Source organism: Staurois parvus, unplaced genomic scaffold, assembly GCF_062004578.1.
Source record: "Staurois parvus isolate SC_StPar_1 unplaced genomic scaffold, SC_StPar_1.0 ptg000014l, whole genome shotgun sequence".
In the NCBI taxonomy this organism is placed as follows: domain Eukaryota; kingdom Metazoa; phylum Chordata; class Amphibia; order Anura; family Ranidae; genus Staurois; species Staurois parvus.
Genome location: NW_028317810.1, coordinates 2,676,947 through 2,701,756, shown reverse-complemented (window position 1 = coordinate 2,701,756; position 24,810 = coordinate 2,676,947). Strand labels below are relative to the sequence as shown.

Genomic DNA, 24,810 nt, shown 5'->3' with positions numbered 1-24,810 from the left:
TCTGAGGAAAATGGGTTGTTCCAGACATTGTTCAGAAGAACAGTGTACCTTAAAAAGTTGATTGGAGAGGGGAAAACATATAAAGAAGTGCAGAAAATGATAGGCTGCTCAGCTAAAATGATCGCAAATGCTTTAAAATGGCAACCAAAACCTGAAAGACGTGGAAGAAAGCGAAAAACTACCATTCGAATGGATAGAATAGCCAAAATGGCAAGGACTCAGCCAACAATCAGCTCCAGGAAGATCAAAGAAGGTGTAAAGTTACCTGTGAGTACTGTTACAATTAGAAGACGCCTATGTGAAGCCAAGCTATCTGCAAGAAGCCCCCGCAAAGTCCCACTGTTGAAAAAAAAGACGTGCTGAAGAGGTGACAATTTGCCAAAGAGCACATTGACTGGCCTAAAGAGAAATGGCGCAACATTTTGTGGACTGATGAAAGTAAGATTGTTCTTTTTGGGTCTAGTGGCCGGAGACAGTTTGTCAGATTACCCCCAAACACTGAATTCAAGCCACAGTACACTGTGAAGACAGTGAAGCATGGTTGCGCAAGCATCATGATATGGGGATGTTTCTCATACTACGGTGTTGGACCTATTTATCGCATACCAGGGATCATGGATCAGTTTGAATACATCAGAATACTTGAAGAGGTCATGCTGCCTTATGCTGAAGAGGAAATGCTCTTGAAATGGGTGTTCCAACAAGACAACGACCCCAAACACACCAGTAAACGTGCAACATCTTGGTTCCAGACCAACAAGTTTGACGTTATGGAGTGGCCAGCCCAATCCCCGGATCTTAATCCAATAGAAAACTTGTGGGGTGACATCAAAAATGCAGTTTCTGAGGCAAAACCAAGAAATGGAGAAGAACTGTGGAATGTAGTCCAATCATCCTGGGCTGGAATACCTGTTCACAGGTGCCAGAAGTTGGGTGACTCCATGCAACACAGATGTACAGCAGTGCTCAGAAACAGTGCTTATACAACTAAATATTCATTAAGTGATTCAAAGAAAAGCAAAATCTTCAAACATTTTTCAGTTTATATAGTGAATGTTTGAGTTTATAAAGAAGAATACAAACACTGCTATTTTTTTGAGCAGTCTAATATTCACTTTTCTTCATTTTTTTTAGAGGAACAACACAAATTTGATATATTTTTCTTCATGTTTTGATTTGGAATAGAATGTGTAGTGTTCCCAATGCAATTGTGTGTATGGAAATAAAAGCTATTAGAAGGATTTTGAGCTTTATTCACTTTTTTCACCACACTGCTATTATTTTGAACACAACTGTATATATAAATTTACCCTCTGTTTGTAACTATGTGCCAATATCTGTGCTGTTTGCTGGATACATTGTCTCAATTTATTGCTGGGAGATACTTTCTTCCTCTTTTACTGAAGCTGAACATTACCTTGAATGACCCAATATAACAAAATTAAGCTTTCCTCCCCAGCTGCACATTGACATATTAAATGTTAATCTAACAAAAATGTAAGGTCTAATTAAAACTGGAAAATGGTTTCTACAAACTTTTATTTTCATAATGACAGTTAAGCCAATAATTGCTTGCTAGTTAACCCTTTCTTCCTTTCTTTCAGACCAGAACCCTACAGTCAGCACATTACTGTTCCCATTGCCAATCCAGAGGTCAAGTTCAGAGCGTAGCATCTTGCATTCCCCACAGGCCAACTTGGGGCAACACCCCTTCACAGACGATCTTCATCCCAGCTCCTACTCTGAACAGATCTTCCATTTGGTACCCCCTCCAGAAGAACTGGCCCGGAACTTTTTGCTGAGTGAGTCCAGCAGGGCCCAAACAAGCCGTCAGAGGGAATCTGACTACGAAATGGATTCTTCCTCAAGGGGCCACATACGGGCAATAGACAATCCTTACACACCTCTATGACAATGCGGTAGTGTGCTGTACATGCTGAACTGACACGTTTACTTTTCTACAGTCACAAAAGCCTTAACACATGCAAACAAGCCAAGAGTTTAACCTGTTTCTGTTTTATTATTATAGTGCAGGGATGAGTAAAAGTGTACATCCCCTCTGGGTGTTATTGTATTAGGCCTGTTAAAGGGCCCTTCTTTCTCCTGCACACTAGGCCTAGGATGGCCCTGGAGGCAGTGAAGGGTTACGTTGTGAGCAATTTATGAGCTTGTTTTCCTGTTTACTGTTTACAAAAGGTAATTACTTATAGGCGTTCTACTCCAATGCTATGAACTGGATGGAGTGGTGACATTCTTCCATGTTACATGTATTTGATAAAGACCAGGACTGTTCAACTAGTGGCCTGTTCCTGGGGCTGCGCCATCATCAGTATGTCAGTGTTATTACTGTTTGAAGCACAACAGATAGCTGCATCGCTGTCCTTAGTATGTCTATCTATAGCCTGCTTAGTATTATCAGGCGCTGACTGATACAAAACTGCATAGCACTTCCTTATTATAATAGATTTATTTTTTGTCAGGGCATAAAAGTGCAGCCAGGATGTTGTTTAAGCAGCCACTGAAAAAAGAGAGATATCATATTTTTAGTATACTCTTTGAAACAAAAATCTGTGACTAATTGGATATTTAAATGTGCCTTAGGCTGGCTACTCTGGGGTTAGTGCATTGAATTAGTTGCATACAATGGCTGCATGGGACAATAATTACAGAGGATATGTGTCAGCAGGACCCATGCAGCAGCCAAGCAATCACAGGGCACTAACACCACTGTAGCTGGGCCCTGACATTAACTGTTTATTTGCACAACCTGGTCTCAAGGATTTACTTATCTGTAACTTGTAAGCCTCCATGACTGCAGGTAAGGTAGAGATTACTGCTCAGCAACTGAACAGAACAACCATATCATTTACTTTGCTACTCAAAAGACACCAAGCCCCTATGAACGTTGGTCAATGGGGAAAGTCTCTGTCTATAGATCAATGTTGTAGCCACTTGTCAGTGCAAAGAGCCTGCATGTACTTCTTCCAGCTGTAAGGCACACACAGAAAAGCCCAGAGCATCAGTACATTCAATGTAAAAGGGGGAATTACACACTGGAACGTTCTGGCCTACACCAATGAAGAGTTCTTATTCTGTGTAATTCTTATGGGCAGTACCCTGTGGCAACCAGTAAACATTCACTGTGCTAAAGCCAGATCAATGTAGGATGGATTATCTGTTTGCTATGGGTTATTGCACTAAAGTAGTAGCATTTAGGAATAAGAGATCTTAATCGTTTGCAACCTGCAACTACTATAGAAATAAGTTGTGTCTACAGCATTGAGGTGCACTGAGCGTTAAGATGCATCCCTGAAATCAAACAATCTTACTGGTGCCTGAAGGATTACTTGATCATGGACTCTTGAACCACTGGTTGCATTGTCATTCAGGAATTTCTCATGAGCTTCCAACATGGACAGTAACATCACGAGCTGCATGTTAAGTTAGGCCTTCTACTCACTGCTAGTGATGGATAATGGTTCCTCCACTAGATCGAACCTGTGTTCACTATATGCTACCTGCACCCCAGAGAGTCACTTGCTGACACATTTGGCACTACTCAATGCCATTTTATAAGTGTGCTGTGATTGGCACCTGAGTCATTACAGTATGTCCATAATGCTGACATAATGCAGTGAACGCACAAAGTCTTGACATAAAGAGATCTAATCCACCACTACCAGGTGTTCGAGGCCTATGGCTGCTGAGGTCAGCACTTGGAGATGCAGCATTTTCAACTATAACAATGTCACAAGTGCCACAAGCAGGCTAACCATGGGGTAGAACGGGTATTAGGAGAGTCGCTCCAACTTTTAGTATCTGACATAAGCACCATGTCTCTCTGCATTGTTTTAAATGCAGCAAGTCTGTTTCATAGTACATTTCTTACACAAAACTTTTTTTATTTCTATCCATCTGACAGATGTACAGAAAAGAATGTATGCTGAGAATATAGAAAATGATGTAGAGTTTGCATATTGTAAAGAACACCTCAGATAATGAATGTCGTTTATTATACATGCAACATGGAAAATTGTGTGTATAAAATTCAAATACCGCACTGCCTGAAACCTCCAGTATCTAACTTCTTAGCAACAGTATATGAGTATGTATGGATCACAGATACACAGTGCTAAGCCAGTCCTTGGTCAAACCTGTCCTATTCACAATAATTAGAAACTGCTTTGTGGCAAATGCCTACACTATTATAAGTTGCATCTATGTACCCCTATGAAGTAGAGAATACATTTGTTTTAGTCTAGGTGGAACACACCTATGTGTAAATGGACATGCAGTACGTTGTTGGTTGTGCTTAGCCATGTGTATGTCATGTGTTCTGATTTGAAATGAGAGAAAACCAGCACCAGAGTAAAGCAGGGGTAGGTGGAAACCGTGGCCACCTTGGGTGATTCAGCAGGAGGGGGGGGGCACAAAAAGAGCAGAACTTGCAACCTATGTTGCTGAAGTAAATCAAAATGGATAAGGGGGAGGAGTGGACTTTGGCCTTTTTGCCACGGCTGCAAGAGAAGACCTTGTCCTAGCACTGACTTTTTCACAAAGTGGAAATAGATATTTTGTAAGTGGCAGTTAGGGATAGGTGTTGGTAAGATTCGGTAGATTCTGGCCAGCTGTTGTAAATGCTGCCTGAACATGCTGTCAGCGACAGCTATCAGATTTGTTCTGTGTATAAATCAATGGCCAATGCCACCGCTGGTTGTATGTAACCGCTCATCTGAGCTCATCTAACCAACCCTGGACACAGCCAGCGTGCATACAGAGTCCACGTTTCTGCTGAAGATATGGCCACATACAAACTGCCCACAGCTTACTGGCTAGTTGGTATGTGACCATAGCACAGAGTGTTGTTGCATCCAGAGGTGGTTTTTAGCTGCCTCTGAATGTAGGAAACTATCTTCATCTCATCACCTGTGAATATAGCCCAACAATCTCCTGGACCAACCCCCTGGACAGTTCCAGTCATATCACCAAATTGGCTAATTGTATGGGTGTCATTTCAGCCCACTAAATTGTGTGTAACCTTGTGTGGGTGACTAGTTCTTCCTAATTTCAATCCAGTCTTTTGTCCTACATGAGCACAAACAGTTCATATTTCTGCACTTCCACACAGGAGCTCAGTTGTTTTTATTTTTCAGAACTAAATATGCTAGGGGACTGTGCATTTAGGCATTTGTTTACATCAGAACTGTGTTTTCTGTCCATACAAGTCAAATGTAGCTTAATGCAGCTCAGAAGTGATTAAATCTCATATCCAAGCCTGTATTGGAATATTTATACAAGCTTTAAATGTATTTGATTTTTGATTCCGTGATAATTGAAATGTCCATACACAAAGCTGTTTTAGGGTCATTTGTAACCCTTAATGGATTGTGATGCTGTAAAGGAGCTTACTCACATTGTAGCCCTGGGTGGTTTTAAGAAGCCAGAGGACCCTTTGTTATATAGAGGACATTCTCTTTTATCACCTTCCCCCAAATATTCTTGGTCCAATTTAAAGCACATGCAGTATAAAAGTGAAGTTTAAAGCAGAACTCCAGGAATACAGACACTTTTTAGAAAGTGCTTGCTTACATTGGGTCAAGTCTAACAAGGTATATGCCATGTCATGAATGCATCCCTGGTGTTTCCAATCGCTATACTCCTGGCAGTCTAACAGGACCAATGCTGCTTTTTCATACAGCATCAACTCTGCCTTCCCCTCCCCTCTGCTGTCCATTCGCATAATACTTTGAATTTTGTGAATGGGTTCACAGAATAAAAAGTGCTTCGTGATTGGACACTAAGAGAGGAGGGGCGGGCAGACGGGTTGCATACAGATGTGCAGATTCTGCATCTGAGACCTGAAGAGCCAGCATCTGAAGTCTAGTGATAGCTCTACTCCTAGAATTCAGTAAAAGTGTAACCTGTAGATAACAGAGATACTTCCACAGGGAGGCATACATTTTGAACTTAAAGCATAAATAAAGGCAATACTTTTATTTTTGTTTTGGATCGAGTAGACACCTGTCAGGTTTTCATTGTTCTCAGTGTCACTATTAGAGAGAATCACCCTTTTTGTCCTTTTTACTGTTATCACTGAAAGCAAATGAAAATTCCAAATTTTGGGAAGTCCCTAGAACAGTAAAAGAGGAGAATCTTCCAACAGGGACAATAGTTCGGACCAAGGATTCCCTCACTTTAGAGTGATTTCCTCTTCCTCTTTTTGGCTATGGGACAAGAGATGATGGGAAATCTCTCCAAAGGGACACAAATGGCAAAAATAAACAGACAAGGATTATAGCTCTCCCTCCCTTACTCTATCCATAATGGAAAAAAAAGTTTTACTTTAGTTCTGCTCTAACCCGATATAAGCCAGCACTTTTTAAAAATATGGTCTATATCAATGCAGACCTTCCAGAGCGTTGAACATATCTCCATTCCAAATGGCAGAATGCAAAATACACCTGCAAGTTGGAGTATGTAAGCTTGAGCCAGGTAGCAAAAACCTGTAGGCTGGAGAAATCTGTAGGAAAACATTTCTCATCTCATTCTGAAAATGCTAGTTGCCAGGCTGTCTTTTGCTTCAGTACTTGAGACAAGAAACCCACATGCAGCCACTTGGGTGAAGTCAGAACCCCTAATCTCCAGGCCCTGATACAGAAAGAATTGATATTATTGAATCAGCCAGGTAACCAATAGTTTCAGAAGAGTTCAGCATTCAGAACCAATATATTTATCACAGTAGAGGTTTCCTTTAAAGCTACCCTGCCTGTAAAGGGATCTTTAAGGCTGTTGGGAAACACTGACCTAAATTCTGGTTTAGAAACTGTCAGAGAAACATCTTCTACACAATACTGAACATTTAGTACTGTGTTACCTTTTAAGTGAGCCTCTGTTAGATTGTACTCATCTGGGTCTACTTTCCCTATACCTGTCATCATGAAATACCTCATTACTGATCCCCTGACTTAGAAAGATGCAGATTTAGTTAATTCAAAGTAAAGTCCTTTTTTGCATACTTGTTCTAGATCCTTAGATTTCTTAGTATTGAAATCTGAGGGCCAACAATGATGATGGCACTAGCATTTCTAGATAGAGGGACCTCCATGTTCCTTTTAATGTGACAGCACAGATGACTTTTCAGTGACACCATGAATTTTCTTGTAAATATACATCTGTGATAATTTACAATACTTTGTTTAGAGAGAAGGATTCAGTGTGTGAATAGAGAGTGGCAGAGAAAACTTTCTAGAAATCAATTTATGCTCTTCAGCATCTCACAACACATCGGGTCCTCCTGGCTGTTTTTTTTCTTTAAATTCTTGTTGGTTTTGGCTGTAAAATTGCAATCGGAAGAGGAAGTAACCGCACACATTTCTGAGAGATTTTCTTGGCAGGCCACAGTATAACATCCAGCTGTGCTAATGAAAATAGATCATTTCAAACACTAATAGTCAGTCATCTCACATACATGTTTAAGCAACAGTCTCGTCTGCATTAAATAGTCCAGAATGTGACTTCTCTTTTCATTTTCTTAACCTCTTCAGCTCTGCAGCTTCTTCAGAAGTATTGTTTGGGCAGCAGAGCCAAAAACCTTTACAACTACAGCATGCTGAGACTATCTACCGAGCACTGATTATATGTAAATTGCCTACTGTATATAACTTATCACTGGTATTAGTTCAGAAAACACCCACCTTTTTCACAATTCAGTCTTATTTTTATAGTGTACGCTGTTTTTAAATGCCAAAAGCCACACGGAGACTTTTAAATCTTTATCTTCATGGAGCTTCTCATTTTAAGATGTATATTCCTTTTCGTTAAAAGCAGAGTAGTTGTTTTAGGCCTAGCATAACAATTTTCAGTGTTGGGCAGATTTCAAACAGGGATGTGTAGTATTTTTGTTATAAAAAATGCAAAGCCATCATTGCTTAAGGTTCTTGTGTAGCATTTGTTCTAGTGGTCCAATTGAGGGTCTTCTTGGAGTAATTGGGGCAGAGCAACCTTGCCTGGTGTTCCTTTTATATTGAATGATCACCAACTGCACATGGATCACATGGCCCCTCCAACATGACATGTATAACTGTACTGTGGTACAATTAGTATCTGTTCACTTAACCGACATAGGACAAGTCAGAAGATATAATACTTTGTGATCGGTGTTTAGACTAGGATCTAAACCCACATATGGTAGCCTGCCAGGAAGCTGTGACCTGTACAAGTCAATCATCTACAGGCAGAGCATTTCCCACCCTACATTCACCTATATAGACTCCCTTTGTGTATGTGTAGCTGTAAGGCTAGGAATGCCCTGGCCACAGATGATTGGCCCATACAGGTGACTGCTTACTGGCAGGCTTGCATATGGGTGTTTGAATCCTAGTCCAAACATGACTGAGCTCATCACTATTTGTGATATACTACTAACATCTGATGATCTTATATATGTTGGCTGCTGTGAAGTGGGTCTGATGGGTGGCCATTATCACAGAGGCAGTAATCAGTAATGGAAGATTCTACCATTGCTTGTCAAAGATGGCACCACAGTAAAAAGAAAATCACATTTGTAGTTGGGCCCATACAGGAAAGTGTTTTGGTTTTAGGTCAGTCTCATAGTTCAGACTGCATGCAAATGATTGTGAAACTGAAAAATAAAAAATATTTCAGCTGCACAACCACACAGCTCAGTTATGCCACAAGCTGATATCAACACTTTGGCTACATAATGGCAAATGTGTGCAATACCATATTAGCATCCTGAGCTCCGTGGACCTGCCACATATAAATAGATGGGAGTTTCAGCTGCTCCTGTGATAGAACCATGAATCATATAACTAAGAAGCAACACAGAGTTTATCATAAATGTGTACTAAAACAAAGCATATTGTTAATAAAAGTGCCCCTCCAACATGACTCACACTTTTTACTATAAGTTACAAAATACTGTACCCTAGAGCTTCTCACCACCTTTCTGATTAGAAGCCCCAAACCCTTGGGCTACTGGGTGACTACTTGTCCTTTCTGCTGAGGGATATACCCACTTGTTAGCACCTACCTTCTCTCATTTACAGCACACTTCTGCCAATGTGCTGCAAATGATTCTCAACAAGTGTTAAAGAGATAAACACCCTATAGGACTAGGCTTAAAATACACAAAGCAATTGGCTCTGTCCAGTCCAATGGACTTCAGCACAACCCCAACCAAAACTTTTTATTTTCTTTTGGAATAGAGCGAGAAGGTTTAGAGCCTCTGCCGAAGTTTCATTGCTGTCTGTGTCCCTCTTAGGGAGATATTACATCATTTCCTGCCTGGAAAGAAACAAACAAGAAGCCTCTCCAATAGGGACACAGGCAAACTAAGTTGTCAAAGTGAGGAAGGGTGATGACGCAGAAAAAAAAAAAAATCTAAATACACAGTAAAGTGAGAAAGAATGACATCTATGATGTTTTACTGCTGTCCTGGTGACAACAGCTCCTCACATTTCTTGTCTTGTTGTCACAAGGACAGGAAGTGAAAAAAATCTCCAATTTGGTCAGGGACAGAATACAGAAACTTGACAGATATTTAAACGCTTCCCCACTCTATCTAAATCTAGTCTTTAAGTATAAAAGCAGAAAGCTCAAGAGCAGAATAATTTGTGCCCCATGGAAAGGATATGTACCCTGCAATGCACCTGTCTGATATCAGCTTCTCTTATAGTCACTTCAACAGCTGAGTGATTTTCACAGCTGCATTATGCTGGTAGTTCTTAGTACTTGTACCTTCCTTTCCCACCATCTTCATACATCTGCCTCCCTTAGCCAAGCTGAGCCAATGCAACCAAATGGTGAAAGCAGCCATTGCATTGGTTGCCGCATTGTATCCACACCATAAAACCAGTAATAATGTAGGAGGCTGTGTCAGTGCTCCAAATGTGGGGGGAATTTACTAAAACAGGAGCAGCTGTGTATGGCCACCCATCAGCTTCTAGCTTCAGCTTGCCCAGTTAAGCTTTGAAAATGAAAGCTAATAGCTGATTGGTGGCCATGCACAGCTGCTCCAGATTCTATCTGCTCCAGGCTTAGTAACTTTCCCTCTGTGCGTGTTTGAAAGAACAGCAATGAAAGATGCTTTAAAGTGAAATGACTGAAAGGCAGTGTTTGTATAGCAGAACTATCCATACATTTGTCTTGCAAATGTGTCCAAACCTGGCTAGTCTGGTTAGTGTCAGCCTCAAGAAGTTGTCCATGTATCAAGTGCATAAAGGAAAACATCCTGTTTGAGACGGGTCTATTTTCTCTTATAAGGAAGAAAGTATCTAGACTAACCATTGCAGAAAATATGAGATGTTTGCATTATCATTTGTGGGCTGACTTGTTGGGCCATTAAGAAATCCAGAACACCAAGCTAAACAGTATACACTTTGTCAAACATTTCCACAAATATTTATGAGTTCAGGAAGCTAAATGCATTTTATTGTATACCTTTAGCTGAGTGACACGTTTTCACTGCTACGTGGACTTTCAGAATGTCTTCCCTGTTCCCATGTAGCACTAACTGTATCAGTATAGTAAAATTCCAGCTATCTCTGAGACCTGGAAACATTTGTGTATGTCTCCTTCAGAGATACCTCAATGATCGATAGTATGTTTAAATTTAACATTCTTTCTGCTATAAACTAGAAGGGAACTCTTCTACTAGAAGGAAGAGCCAGATTTCCTGCACAGACTTGGACAACCATCAGTGTCTGTCTGCAGATGTCTGTTCATGTCAGTGATGGGACAGTGGTTACTGTCAGCAACACTATGTAAGCTCAGGTCTGACTGTGCAAAAAATTCCATTTGTGGTCTTCTGATCTTTGGCCTTGGTTCTGTCTTTTGGTAACTGCTGCCTATCATGTTGGTGAATAGAGCTCTGCAATCAGCTGTTGAAGGCTTTAAGAAATTCTTTACGGCAGGGGTGCTCAACCTTTTGAAGAGTGAGGGCCACAATTTGACAACCGGTAGCGGGCCACAATGAAATGAATGGTACAGAATTTAGAATTTTGTATTTTGATTAGCATAATGAACAATTTCCTCTTGCAGCCACTGAGTGCCGATGGGAGGGAGAAGAGGGGAAATTGGCTTTTAGTGGTTGCAAGAGGAAAATGGAAGGGGGCATTTCTTATATATGCCACGCCCACCTGCCCCTCCTGTCAAGTGTAAAACAGAATGTGCCGCGTGGGCCCCCTGGAGCATGTGGCCGGGTCACCATTGCAACCCCTGGCGCTACACCAGCGGTGGGGTGGTGTTTCAACTATGGGGATTTACCACCCCCCAAACTGCAAATGTAAATGTGCCCTTACTGTCCTGGGCCCCCTAAAAGGCTGCTTTCACACTGATGCATTGCAGTTTACCCGCACTGCAGGTGTAGCTCAGTGCACCTGCGGCTTTCCTGCGGGTTAACTGTGCTTTACCATAGACTTCTATTATATCCTGTAGGTTTGGTGCGCTTTCAGAAAGTGCACCAAACCCTCGGGGTATAATAAAAGTGTGCTTTCCTGGTTTGAGGTCGAGGGCCACATAAAAGGGCGCTGAGGGCCACAGGTTGAGCATCCCTGCTTTACAGGATAGCAGGTATGTTGACATTGGCTCTTTATATATATATATATATATATATGGAAGTAGAGTATTTAATAGTCTTCACCACCTTCACACATGGCATTTCTACTCTAGAACCCCTGGAGATGCCATCAGTATGGCTATTGACATAGATAGACACACATGAAGCATCATACTTAAATAGATGGAATGCATCAACACACTGGCATTGATTTAGTAAAATAATAAAGACTGTTATCTTAGTAAAGCTAGAGTACTAATAATGAACTATCAATCAATTTACAAAGCAACCATACAATTCTTAAAGCATAAGTGCTCTTATTCTTTTTTGCCATCACCTAAAAAAATCCCACCACCCCCTCCAAAATTGTATACTTACCAAAATTTGACACCTGTGGGCTTTGTTTACATCCAGCAGTGAAGTAGTGAAAGGCTCCCTTTCCTGGCCTCACCTACATATTGTTGCTCATAGACCTATAAGGGGTTCACCTATATCTGCCTCCCAGCCAGGAGGTTGCTCCATAGAGGTCTAGTGGTCTGTACTGCACAGGCATGACCAGTAGAGGAAGCCTTTCAATGCTGGATGTAAACAAACAACAGAAGCCGTGGGCATTAGATGTCAGTAAATATACATTGCTATAAGGAGGGTGGAATTGTTTAGGTCAGGGCAGAAAGAATTAGACTTCCGTCCCACTGAAACAAAGGTCTTGCTGTTGATTTAAGAGGAGAATTAAAATTTTCTGTTTTGGATAGGACTACAAATTAGTAAGCCTATCTAAGGACCCTTATGCTGGCCATACACATAGATTTTTGTTCAACAATTTTCGTTTTAAGAACATTCGTTTGATTTTCCAATCATTAGTAGGGTCAAATCAATGTTAGTTTTCAACCGCAGTGATGAGAAAATTCAAAAGGACAGGAAGGAAACGTCAACATTTTTTTTGTTCAGAAATTACTTCATTTTAAAATAGGATGTTAAAAGCAAAAGACAATTTTTCAACGACATTTGTCCATTCATTGAAGTTTTGTATGAATATTCTCGCCCGAAAAGCTATACATGTATGGCCAGCATTAGTTATGATTGCACATAAAATAATACAGACTGGACTTTATCCAATAGAAAAAGGGTTTTACGTGCTAATGGTACCATGCAGAACCAAGTGAAATCCACTTTGCTGCAGTCAGGTCAGTACAAAAAGGGGTTGCAATGGGTGACTGCACTTTAGAAGGTTCACACTAGCCTGCACTGTGGGTTCTGGTTGCGGGTGCGGAAATCATATTGGTTCCCGCTCCCGCAACCACCCGCAGCCGAATCGTGCTGCTCTTACATGACACATTCATTTTGAATGGCATCCCCACGCATCTCAGCCCACAGCGCAATCTCAGGTGCAGGGAAACTGCACAGTCAAAAAGACCATGTGGTTTCACATTTTTGTGCATGCACTTTTTTTGAGGGAGACACGTGGCACAGCAGCCCATTCAAATGAATGGGCTGCTGTTCCTGAGCAAACGCAGGCCGCACGGCCGGCACTAGTGTGAACCAGGCGTAAAAACGCTTTATTGAGCAAGTCCAGCTGTTTTTAGTTTCTGCCTTACCCTGCTTGATGTGTATATATTGATTTAATTTTTGAAGGCTAAATAGAATTAGATCTCTCCCATTGCCAGACATCATGTAACAAATTCATATTAGTAACATTTGCTAAATAAAGCCACATGAACACTGAATTCTTTTTTCACATGCAGTAAGCATTAAAGATTGGCAAGTTATAGCATGCTGCAAAGAGAATAACCAATAGCTGACTGCATTAGACTCTGAGGATTGGGGTATAAATAGTTTGTGTTCACATTAATGTATGACTACATGTAATGCAAACTTTACATTATTAACCCTTAAGGCCCGGCCTGGTGAGGAAATGGTAGTAATTTGTGACCAGGGTTGCAAAATAATGTAGGATCACATCATTCAGCAAGAAACAGTGGAATACATTTCCTCAAACTTCAAGTTTAAATTCCTGTTTAAACCTCCAGTTGCTGTTTACTTATTGCTGTCCATGAACAGCTGCTTTTTATTTCACTAGATAGAAAAAGAAGAGTTGCTGAAAAGTCTCCATTCCTTTGTAGAGCAGCAAGAGTGCCCCCTGCAGGTTACACAGCAACAGAACTAGGAGACACTTACTTTGTACTTGGTCTACATTTCATTTCACTTTTTTAACCCAAGATATCTGGAACTAGAGAAAAGGTCTTTTTTTTTTTTTTTTTAAATGTTTGCCCGACTTGTAGACCTAGACTAGGCAAAATGTTTGTGAGATGTAGGCGTCTGTTACATGAGATGCAGACTACCACCCTCTAAAAATCAATCTGTGGATCACTTTTCAGACTTCTTTTGGCAGCTGGATTACAGGCACTACTGCCACCTCCTGCAAGCCTGTTTTTAGAAGCTCAGGGTGATTTTACCTATCTCAGTAGGCATTTTATATTGAATTGCCGCACCATAACCACCATAGGTGCATTTGGCACATGCTTGAGGCAAAATCCCATTGACAAGTTAACAAGCAGTGCTACTTGTCATACGACAACGATGGCAAGTTAAAAGTGCTGCACCACGAAGCATCGCTGATGCAGCAATGTGAATATCCCACTAAGCGCCATGTAAATTTTGAGTTGGGCGTTATCTCTCCTCCGCCACCAGTGTGAATGTAGCATTGCTAATATGACAAGCGATGAAGTTGCCTGTATTTTAGTCTTCTTGTATAGCTGTAAAGGCTGCATTCCCCTGAATATAAGCCAAAATAGGTCTACATAGGTAGGGACTAGTTACTGACTCCAACTTTGCCTTTGTATGATAATTTGTACTGTTGGTAGGACTTAAGGACCATTTTGGGAAACACTGTGTTGGAGAATCACGTGGAAATATCTCTGTACGTAAGACCTTAGCTCCCCTTCTCCCATTGTGGCTACCCTGAGGGGGTCCCACTCTGCAATTTGGAGTGTTCACCAATTTTCCATTAACGTGTATATAAACACAAAAACAAAAAAATAGTTTTTCAGCTTCCCTGTCTATAGATGTGGTGGCTACATTAGTTTTCTTTTTTCCGTTTTCCAGTTTCACTTGGTGAACCTGGTAGTAACACACATCCTGCCATAAGGTGACATCATTCACTCACTGTACTGTATCTTTGATGAAGCAGGGTTGTCACCTTAGGACAAGAAGTGTGTTCAGACTACAGAACATCTTCCTTCTCATCTCTATAACATAGGAGGGAGATGTTCTGTAACAAAAACATTATTGGCTTTTCTGGTAATGGTCTTTCCCACTGATTTATATAGGAGATGTGTAGTTTATAAAGGTGAAGAGGGGAGAGTTGATAACACTGCAGAGTGCAGACTCAGGACAGCACTGACGTTCTGGAAGGATTACTATGACCAGCATATTTTGCACTAGACATGAAAACTCTTGCAATGGTAAATTTAACAGAGTAAAAAGGAGCAAATAAGAGAAGTTCTTTGATAGGTTTTATGTACAGGAAGCTGCGTGGTAGAATGGAAATTGTCATTATAAAAGCAGTAGTAGAGGGATGATGGAGTGAATGAATTATGACAGAGCTGGGGTCCAATTGAAATCTAGAATTACAATTTGAATTTTGTGTTGGCTTCTAAAAAGACCATATACCCTTACATTGTCATTATTTAAATGTATCAGTGAGTTTGAAACCTTGATTCCTTCACACACAGAGAAATATCTATAGCAACGTGATGCACAAGAAGAGTAGAAGGTAAAATCTCACAAGTTGGCACCAGAAAGTGTTTAAAATTCTTTGATAGATGCGGCCTAATGATTTGGAAGTGCAATTCTTAAACTAATGCTTTCATTTTCAGGATATGAAAATATATACATAACACATCAGTTGAAGATTTCACAAAGCTCTGCCACTGATTGTTTTTCCAAGAATAATATAGTAATGGATTGCAGGGAGAGCTGCTGCTTCCACTAGGCAAACTAGGTGGCCACCTAGGGCGCACTGCCACCTAGGGGTGCCTGGGTGCAGCATAGACCAGCACTCTCTCCATGTCATGAATGAACCTCCAGCTGAAGGGAGGGGTAGCAGAGGGGAGGAAGAAAGGACAGAGGAAGAGGTTGGTTGTCTGGGGCCAGTGTAGCAGCTGAACTGCCGCTCCTTCCAGTGTTCCTCTCAGACTTTGTCCCTTACTGCAAGCCAGCTGGCGTCTGTTGATCGCTGTGGCGTTCCAGCCTATCTCTTCCCATTCATCAGCAGAGGCAGAGCTGTGCCTGTGGAGGAAGGTTATGTCTGTTTCTGATGTCACATGTGGAATGTGCCAGTGAGTGATGACATCACAATTCTAAAGCCTGCTCTTCTAGTGCCTGCTGACCTGTGTGTGTGTGTGTGTGTGTGTTTGTGTGTGTGTGGGCTGGGCTACTTGCTGTCACAGCGTTTTATCTCCCCCCCCCCCATTGCCTGGGGAATTCCAGCCTGGGGTCTGTCAGAGTGTGGATCCATCATCCTCCACTCACTGCAACTGCCACCCTGCCACTGCCCGCCCCAGATAGAGTTCGTCCGTGACACTGATTTTGTCTTTAATTGTTGTGCTGGTGGCATCTTATGGCACTTATTTTTGCAAATTAAAAGAAATTTAGCAGTTTTGTTGATTTAATATTTTCTACTGTTTTAAAATGTTTTTTTTTTTGGGGGGGGGGCGCAAGTAGCTGGTCTTGCCTAGGGCGCAAAATAGTCTAGCACCAGCCCTGATTGCGGGAAAAAACTAATGACATTGGGGGCAAACGGGGGCTAATATCTAGGGGCAACTTTAAACCAATTTTTTCCATGGTTGCCCTAAACATGAAAAATGTGGGGAACATTCGGCTACCCAATGCAATTCTGGCTTCATCTAGAAGAGTCTACGGCTTTAACCATTGAGAGGAGGACAAACAAAAATTGTTGTTATGACCATATATATTGGCAGATGTATATCATGTGGTCAGATTTTAATTTCTGTCTGCCAAATGAGGTCTCAATTTTTTTTTTGTTCAAAATGTGATTATTTTACATTGAACCTGACCCATAAACACAATGCAGGTCAGTCATTTTATGGATCAAACTGTCAACTGGGATGTATTTTCTAGTGAACAGTGTTCCATGAATGGAAGAAAGGACTCTAGACAGGCCAGCAGTGTGTCACACCAGCTCACAGTAAACAGACATCAAATTGCTACAGCTAACGGCTGTCTTCCTTAGGGCACAGAAAGAAATGAACACTGACAGCACAAGCAGTGCATCAGGACACACATTAGTCATAATATAAATGACTAAAGGAAACAATTCTGTTCATTTTCTGTTTGTTAAGGGACAGCTTTTTTTTCATTTCAATGGACCATAGGACTGGCAACTGTGACCAAAATAGGTTAAATACACAGGTGAATTGCACCTTAATGTATAAATTAGTCACTGCATTATTTTAGTACTTTCTACACTATGATGAATAAGTAAAACAATAGAGTTTCTGCAGATATTCTGTCCATATTGTTATGTACTGTACCCGTAACTTATTTTTTTTAAATAGTGTCTTGCTAGAATGTACAGATCTGATATTAAAAGACTTAACTTGCTTTCTCTGCAAAGTATTTTTGGTATCTGTATAGAAAATAAACTATATATAATACATGCGTTGTATTTCTTCGTTTGAGACTATAAAAAAAAAATTTGAAATTTTTTTATCAAAAAAATTATAAAAAATTATAAAAGCCACATCTAAACCTCCCAAAAAAGTTTTAATATATTGCCACTTAACACTCCTTAGATAAGGTCCCTGCATTAGTTTTTTCCAGGCTTTTTTTACTCCAGGGGGGCAGCTGCACCCAGAAAGTTTTTTTACCTTCATGCATAGAACGCATTAAGGTAAAAAACCTTCTGCCCTTAGAACCATTATAAAGCATGTGTGTCTTTGTTAATCCTCATTACATATACAGTGGGGCAAAAAAGGATTTAGTCAGCCACCAATTGTGCAAGTTCTCCCACTTAAAAAGATGAGAGAGGCCTGTAATTGGCATCATAGGTAGACCTCAACTATGAGAGACAAAATGAGAAAACAAATCCAGACAATCACATTGGCTGATTTGGAAAGAATTTATTTGCAAATTATGGTCGAAAATAAGTATTTGGTCACCTACAAACAAGCAAGACTTCTGGCTCTCACAGACCTGTACCTTCTTCTTTAAGAGGCTCCTGTGTCCTGCACTCATTACCTGTATCAATGGCACCTGTTTGAACTTGTTATCATAAAAGACACATGTCCACAACCTCAAACAGTCACACTCCAAACTCCACTATGGTGAAGACCAATGAGCTGTCGAAGGACACCAGAAACAAAATTGTAGACCAGCACCAGGCTAAGAAAGACTGAATCTGCAATAGGCAAGCAGCTTGGTGTGAACAAATCAACTGTGGGAGCAATAATTAGAAAATGGAAGACGTACAAGACCACTGATAATCTCCTGAAATCTGGGGCTCCACGCAAGATCTCACCCCGTGGGGTCAAAATAATCACAAGAACAGTGAGCAAAAATCCAAGGACCACATGGGGGGACCTAGTGAATGACCTACAGAGAGCTGGGACCAACATAACAAAGACTACCATCAGTAACACACTATGCCGCCAGGGACTCAGATCCTGCAGTGTCAGATGTGTCCCCCTGCTTAAGCCAGTACATGTCCGGGCCCGGCTGAAGTTTGCTAGAGAGCATTTGGATGATCCAGAAGAGGATTGGGAGAATGTCATATGGTCAGATGAAACCAAAATAGAACTGTTTGGTAGAAACACAACTCGTCGTGTTTGGAGGAGAGAGAATGCTGAGTTGCATCCAAAGAACACCATACCTACTGTGAAGCATAGGGGTATCAACATCATGCTTTGGGGCTGTTTCTCTGCAAAGGGACCAGGACGATTGATCCATGTACAGGACAGAATGAATGGGGCCATGTATCGTGAGATTTTGAGTGCAAACCTCCTTCCATCAGCAAGGGCATTGAAGATGAAATGTGGCTGGGTCTTCCAACATGACAATGATCCCAAACATACCGCCTGGGCAACGAAGGAGTGGCTTCGTAAAAAGCATTTCAAGGTCCTGGAGTGGCCTAGCCAGTCTCCAGATCTCAACCCCATAGAAAACCCTTGAAGGGAGTTGAACGTCTGTGTTGCCCAGCGACAGCCCCAAAACATCACTGCTCTAGAGGAGATCTGCATGGAGGAATGGGCCAACATACCAGCAACAGTGTGTACCAACCTTGTGAAGACTTACAGGAAACGTTTGACCTCTGTCATTGCCAACAAAGGATATATAACAAAGTATTGAGATGAACTTTTGATATTGACCAAATACTTATTTTCCACCATAATTTGCAAATAAATTCTTTCCGAACCAGCCAATGTGATTGTCTGGATTATTTTTCTCATTTTGTCTCTCATAGTTGAGGTCTACCTATGATGCCAATTACAGGCCTCTCTCATCTTTTTAAGTGGGAGAACTTGCACAATTGGTGGCTGACTAAATACTTTTTTTCCCCACTGTAGGTAGATGGGACTAGTAGTTTACACAACAAAAAAAAAGTTATTTTTGCTCTCTGTTCAGCTCACAGGGAACCGATGAAGACACAATTTCCTTTTAAGATCAACAGGTATTTTTCTGTACTTGCTAAAAAAAGTTCTTAGCCTGGAATAAGAAAACAAATGCAGCAACCATATCTAAGCACTGGTAAGCTGCAATATAATAAATGTTGTGTTCTTAGGTTTAGTTACACTTTTAATGTGTATTACAGTGCTCTTTTGTGTTCTTTAGTTGCAGAAAAAGTCTGATCTTCAATATAGGGCTCTCAATTACTTATTACAATTTATTGAATTTCTTAGCAAGAAGACATTTAACACACCTGAAAACCTGATATAAAACAAATAATGGTATTGTATGGAGGGGGCAGAGCAGACAGCTGTGACTGACAGTCACCACTCTCTGCTCAGAGCGGCGGTGAGAACTCAGCGATCACATGATTGCTAAATTCTCAAACTTAGAGCCGGTGAGGGACACATACATGCACCATCCACCTATTTTCCAAACATCTTGGAGAACTAATCACAGATCTTCTGTGGATGTCGGCTGCTTCAAATCATTCTGTCTCTTCATGTAATCCCAGACAGACTCGATGTTGAGATCAGGCTCTGTGGGGGCCAAACCATCACTTCCAGGCAGGGCTATTGTTAGAAACCACGGGGGCCCCATACAGCCAATCTGACAGCCCACCTTCCCCCCAAAAAAAAAACAGTTTACTATGCTTAAGTTATAAATGAACAGAAGTGGAAAAAAAAATTTCTGCTTTGCGTTTTTTGAGAGCGATTTTCCAGCAGAAAAAAAAAAGCTGAACACTCCCTTTGGGTCTGGTACAAATTTTAAGGGGAACCCCACGCCAAAAATATATTTTTCAAAAATGGCATGGGGTCCCCCTCAAAACCCATATCAACCCCTTATCTGAGCATGCAGCCCAGCAGTTCAGGAAAGGGGGGGGGTGATGAGTGAGCAGGTCACATGCCCTCAACAGGGGGGGTGCTTTGGGGCAAGGAGAATCCCCCCAAGCACCTTGTCCCCATATTGACGGGGACAAGGGACTCTTCCCCACAACCCTGGGTGGTGGTTGTGAGGATATGTGGGCAGGGGACTTATCGGAATCAGGAAGCCCCCTTTCAACAAGGGGGTCCCACCCCATGTGAAAGAGTATGGGGTACATGGTACCCCTACTCATTCACCCAAAAAAAGTATAGTGTAAATATAGACAGGAGACAGTTTTTGACAAGTCCTTTATTAAAGAAATAAAAATAAACAAATTGTCCCCCAGTGTAGATCCATCATCAATCACAATGCTGCTTAAATTAAAAAAGAAAGAAGAGGTCTGCACCTGACACTGGCTCCCATCGACTGACAGCTCCGCTTTGTAGCTGCCCCAAAATAACCTAAGGGGGCGTGGCCACCTGGTGAGACCTGGCCCTGCCCCTTAGTTTATTTAGCAGCAGCTATGAAGTTGAGGTTGAGGGTTGTGGGGGAGAGGCACTTATCCCCATCAACATGGGGGCAAGGTGCTTCAGGAGGGCCCTCTGCTCAAAGCACCCCCCATGTTGAGGGCATGTGGCTTGGTATGGTGCAGGAAAGGGTGTTAGCTCATTCCCCCCCATGTTGAGGGCATGTGGCTTGGTATGGTGCAGGAAAGGGTGTTAGCTCATTCCCCCCCATGTTGAGGGCATGTGGCTTGGTATGGTGCAGGAAAGGGTGTTAGCTCATTCCCCTCCCCCTTTCCTGGCCTGCCAGGCTGCATACTCGGACAAGGGTCTGGTATGGATATTTGGGGTTACCCTACTTCGTTAAGCTCCTACAGTGCTTTACAAAAGTATTCATACCCCTTGAAGTCTTCTACATTTTGTCATGTTACAACCAAAAATTTAAATGTATTTTATTGGGATTTTATTTGACCAACACAAAGTGGCACATAATTGTGAAGTGGAAAGAAAATGATAAATAGTTTTATAATATTTTTACAAATAAATATCTGAAAAGTGTGGCGTGCATTTGTATTCAGCCCCCTGGAGTCAATACTTTGCAGAACCACCTTTTGCTGCAATTTCAGCTGTAAGTCTTTTTGGGGTATGTCTCTACCAGCTTTGCACATCTACAGAAAATTTCAGGAGAAAGGGTATGATCTTCCTCTTATTCATGAGACATACATCAAGTATCATAATATGTACGGTGCCTTGAAATAGTATTCATACCCCTTGAAATTTTCCACATTTTGTCATGTTACTACCAAAAACGTAAATGTATTTTATTGGGATTTTATGGGACAGACCAACACAAAGCGGCACATAATTGTGAAGTGGAAGGAAAATGGTAAATGGTTTTCAACATATTTTGTTTTACAAAAAAATATCTGAAAAGTGTGGCATGCATTTGTATTCAGCCCCCCTGAGTCAATACTTTGTAGAACCACCATTCACTGCAATTACAGCTGGAAGTCCTTTTGGGGTATGTCTCTACCAGCTTTGCACATCTAGAGAGTGAAATGTTTGCCCATTCTTCTTTGCAAAATAGCTCAAGCTCTGTCAGATTGGATGGAGAAAGTCAGTGAACAGCAATTTTCAAGTCTTGTCAAAGATTCTCAATTGGATTTAGGTCTGGACTTTGACTGGGCCATTCATACATGAATATGCTTTGATTTAAACCTTTCCATTGTAGCTCTGGCTGTATGTTTGGGGTCGATGTCCTGCTGGAAGGTGAACCTCCACCCCAGTCTCAAGTCTTTTGTAGACTAACAGGTTTTCTTCTAAGATTGCCCTGTATTTGACTCCATCCATCTTCCCATCAACTCTGCTAGCTTCCCTGTCCCTGCTGAAGAAAAGTATTCCCACAACATGATGCTTCCACCACCATGTTTCACGGTGGGGATGGTGTGTTCAGGGTGATGTGCAGTGTTAGTTTTTCTCCCCACATAGCGTTTTGCTTTTAGGCCAGAAAGTTACATTTTGGTCTCATCTGACCAGAGCACCTTCTTCCACATGTTTGCTGTCCCCCACATGGCTTCTCACAAACTGAAAACGGGACTTCTTATGGCTTTCTTTCAACAATGGCTTTCTTCTTGCCACTCTTCCATAAAGGCCAGATTTGTGGAGTGCACAACTAATAGTTGTCCTGTGGACAGATTCTCCCACCTGAGCTGTGGATCTCTGCAGCTCTTCCAGAGTTACCATGGGCCTCTTGGCTGCTTCTCTGATTAATACTCTCCTTGCCCAGCCTGTCAGTTTAGGTGGACGACCATGTCTTGGTAGGTTTTCACCCTGGTTTAAACTTCTCCACAACTTTATCCCTGACCTGTATCGTGTGTTCCTTGGCCTTCATGATGTGGTTTGTTCATGAATGTTTTCTAACAAACCTCTGAAGGCTTCACAGAACAAATGTATCTATACTGAGATTAAATTACACACAGGTGGACTCTACTAATTTGGTGACGTCTGACTTTTGTCAAAAATGTTGAAAACCATTTATCATTTTCCTTCCACTTCACAAGTATGTGCCACTTTTTTGTTGGTCTATCACATAAAATCCCTGTAAAATACATTTACGTTTTTGGTTGTAACATGACAAAATGTGGAAAATTTCAAGGGGTAGGAATATGAATAGTTGCATGGAGCCTTAGATTCCCCAGCTTTAGATAGAATGCTAATGTTGATTCATCTTTGCACATATTTTTCCATGATTCCCTTTTAAGAGACTGCAGTGAATAGCAACTGTTTTTTGTTTTTTTTGTACTTTAACCAGTTCCTGACTAACCCCACCTCCCCACCCACACATATACTGTGGGCGGCACAAGCAGGCTGGATCATGCACATGTACCCCACTCACTGGCTACAGCGGGATTTGGGCAGCAGGTCCCAACCACTAATTTATGGCTGAGACCTGCTGATTGGCTGTAGCCAATCACAGCACACAGGGCTCTGTACACAGATCAGCAATCTGGCTGTTTCTTCTCCCTGCAACGGCCAAATTTTTTAGTAAAACCAGCACATATTACACTTGATAGGTACACAGTTAACCCTTTGATTGCCCCTTAAGGTTAACACCTTCCCAGCCAATATCATTAGCACAGTGACAGTGTACAGTATTATATATGATCACTGTATTAGTGTCACTCTTGATGTCAGTGTCAGTTAGTGTACCTCCCAGCAAGAGTCTGTTAGTGCTAGACTGTCAGCCACCCTATCACAGTTCCATTATAAGTTATTGATCACTGCCTTTACCAGTATAGCCATCATAGCTATGAAAATTCCAGAATAAATACCATCGTTTGTAGTTGCTAAAACTTTCACAGAAACCAATTAATATACACTTATTGGGATTTTTTTTAGCAAAGACGTAGCAGAATGCATTTTAGCCTAAATTTATGAAGAAATTAGATTTTTTACATTGGATATGTTTTATAATAGAATGTAGAAAATATTTTTTTTTTCCAAAATTAATATTTTTTTTATTTAGATAAAAAAATAAAAAAAACCCAGTTGTGATCAAATACCACCAAAGAAAACTCTATTTGTGTGAAATAAACTGATATAAATTTAATTTAGGTACAGTGTTGCATGACCAAGGAATAGGCTGTTAACGTAGCACAGTGCTGAATAGCAAAAAATGCTCTGGTCTTGAAGGGGGTAAAACCTTTTGGAGATCATGATTAATTAATGCATTCCATACTTTTCCCCAGCACACACCACCACAACATGGTGGTGTTAAATGAAATAACAGAAAAACAGGGCATGTGTTGGATCTGTGCTGGGCATGGCTGCCTGGCGTAAACAAGCCCTAAAAAATGTCTGCACCTAAAGGTGATAAACTTGAAAAAAATCACTCAAAAAATTAACAGAGTATTCATACTTGTAATCTAAACTAATGAAAATCAAGCTTTGTCATGTGGAAAAATTAAGCACACCCTTACCTTTACCATCACTTCTATGTTGTCCTACTAACAGTTAGTCGACAGCTAGCTAACAGAACTGACAGAAGCAGCATTGTGTTTCATTCAAAAGCTGAATTTACATCTGTGAATAGTTCTGTAAAACTGAAATACAATCACATAAACTGAAATTACAATATGTTTTTGTTCACGTCTATTACAAATGCATACAAAGAACTCATTTCCTACAAACAGCTACCTACAAATCACATTGAACACATTTAAATGTGATATAGCTATGTATGTGACTTGAATAAACACAATGAAAGAACTTACAAGCATATGTGTAGGGAGAATGAAGGCCTTCACTGGTGTTCTTCAGGAAGTTAAGTGGCTTTGCAATGGCAGATGGTAAATCTTTATCAGCAAGACACTCCCTATTTCTGTTGAACGAAATAATAAAAACGGGTGCAGTTACAGTGAATGCCCAATAGATGGCTCCCTACTCAACACAATGATGATATACAATATACAGAACAACTTCAAATCTATGAAATTAGAAACAGGTGTTCCCAATTAGGTGCCGATGATTAGAACCTCCTTGAGCCCTGGTTCACAATGGTGTGACTTGTCATGCAATTTGACAGTTTCAAATCACATGACAAGTGTCACGGATTCACCCTAACGCCACGCCCACAGCGACTAGCTAACCGAGGCACGCACGTGCGGCCGTGACTTGGGGTAA

General features: G+C 41.1%; 1 protein-coding gene across 2 annotated transcripts in view; it reads left to right on the top strand.

Moving 5' to 3' along the window:
- SH2B3 (SH2B adaptor protein 3) overlaps nucleotides 1-17,253 on the top strand; it is a 182,522-nt gene extending 165,269 nt beyond the window's left edge. For both annotated transcript variants that reach the window (XM_089676829.1, XM_089676823.1), the window contains one exon: nucleotides 1,605-17,253. In XM_089676829.1, the coding sequence (XP_089532955.1) occupies nucleotides 1,605-1,912 (308 nt within the window). In that variant the 3' untranslated portion in view covers nucleotides 1,913-17,253. The remainder of the gene's footprint in view (nucleotides 1-1,604) is intronic.
- The last annotated feature ends 7,557 nt before the right edge of the window (nucleotides 17,254-24,810 follow it).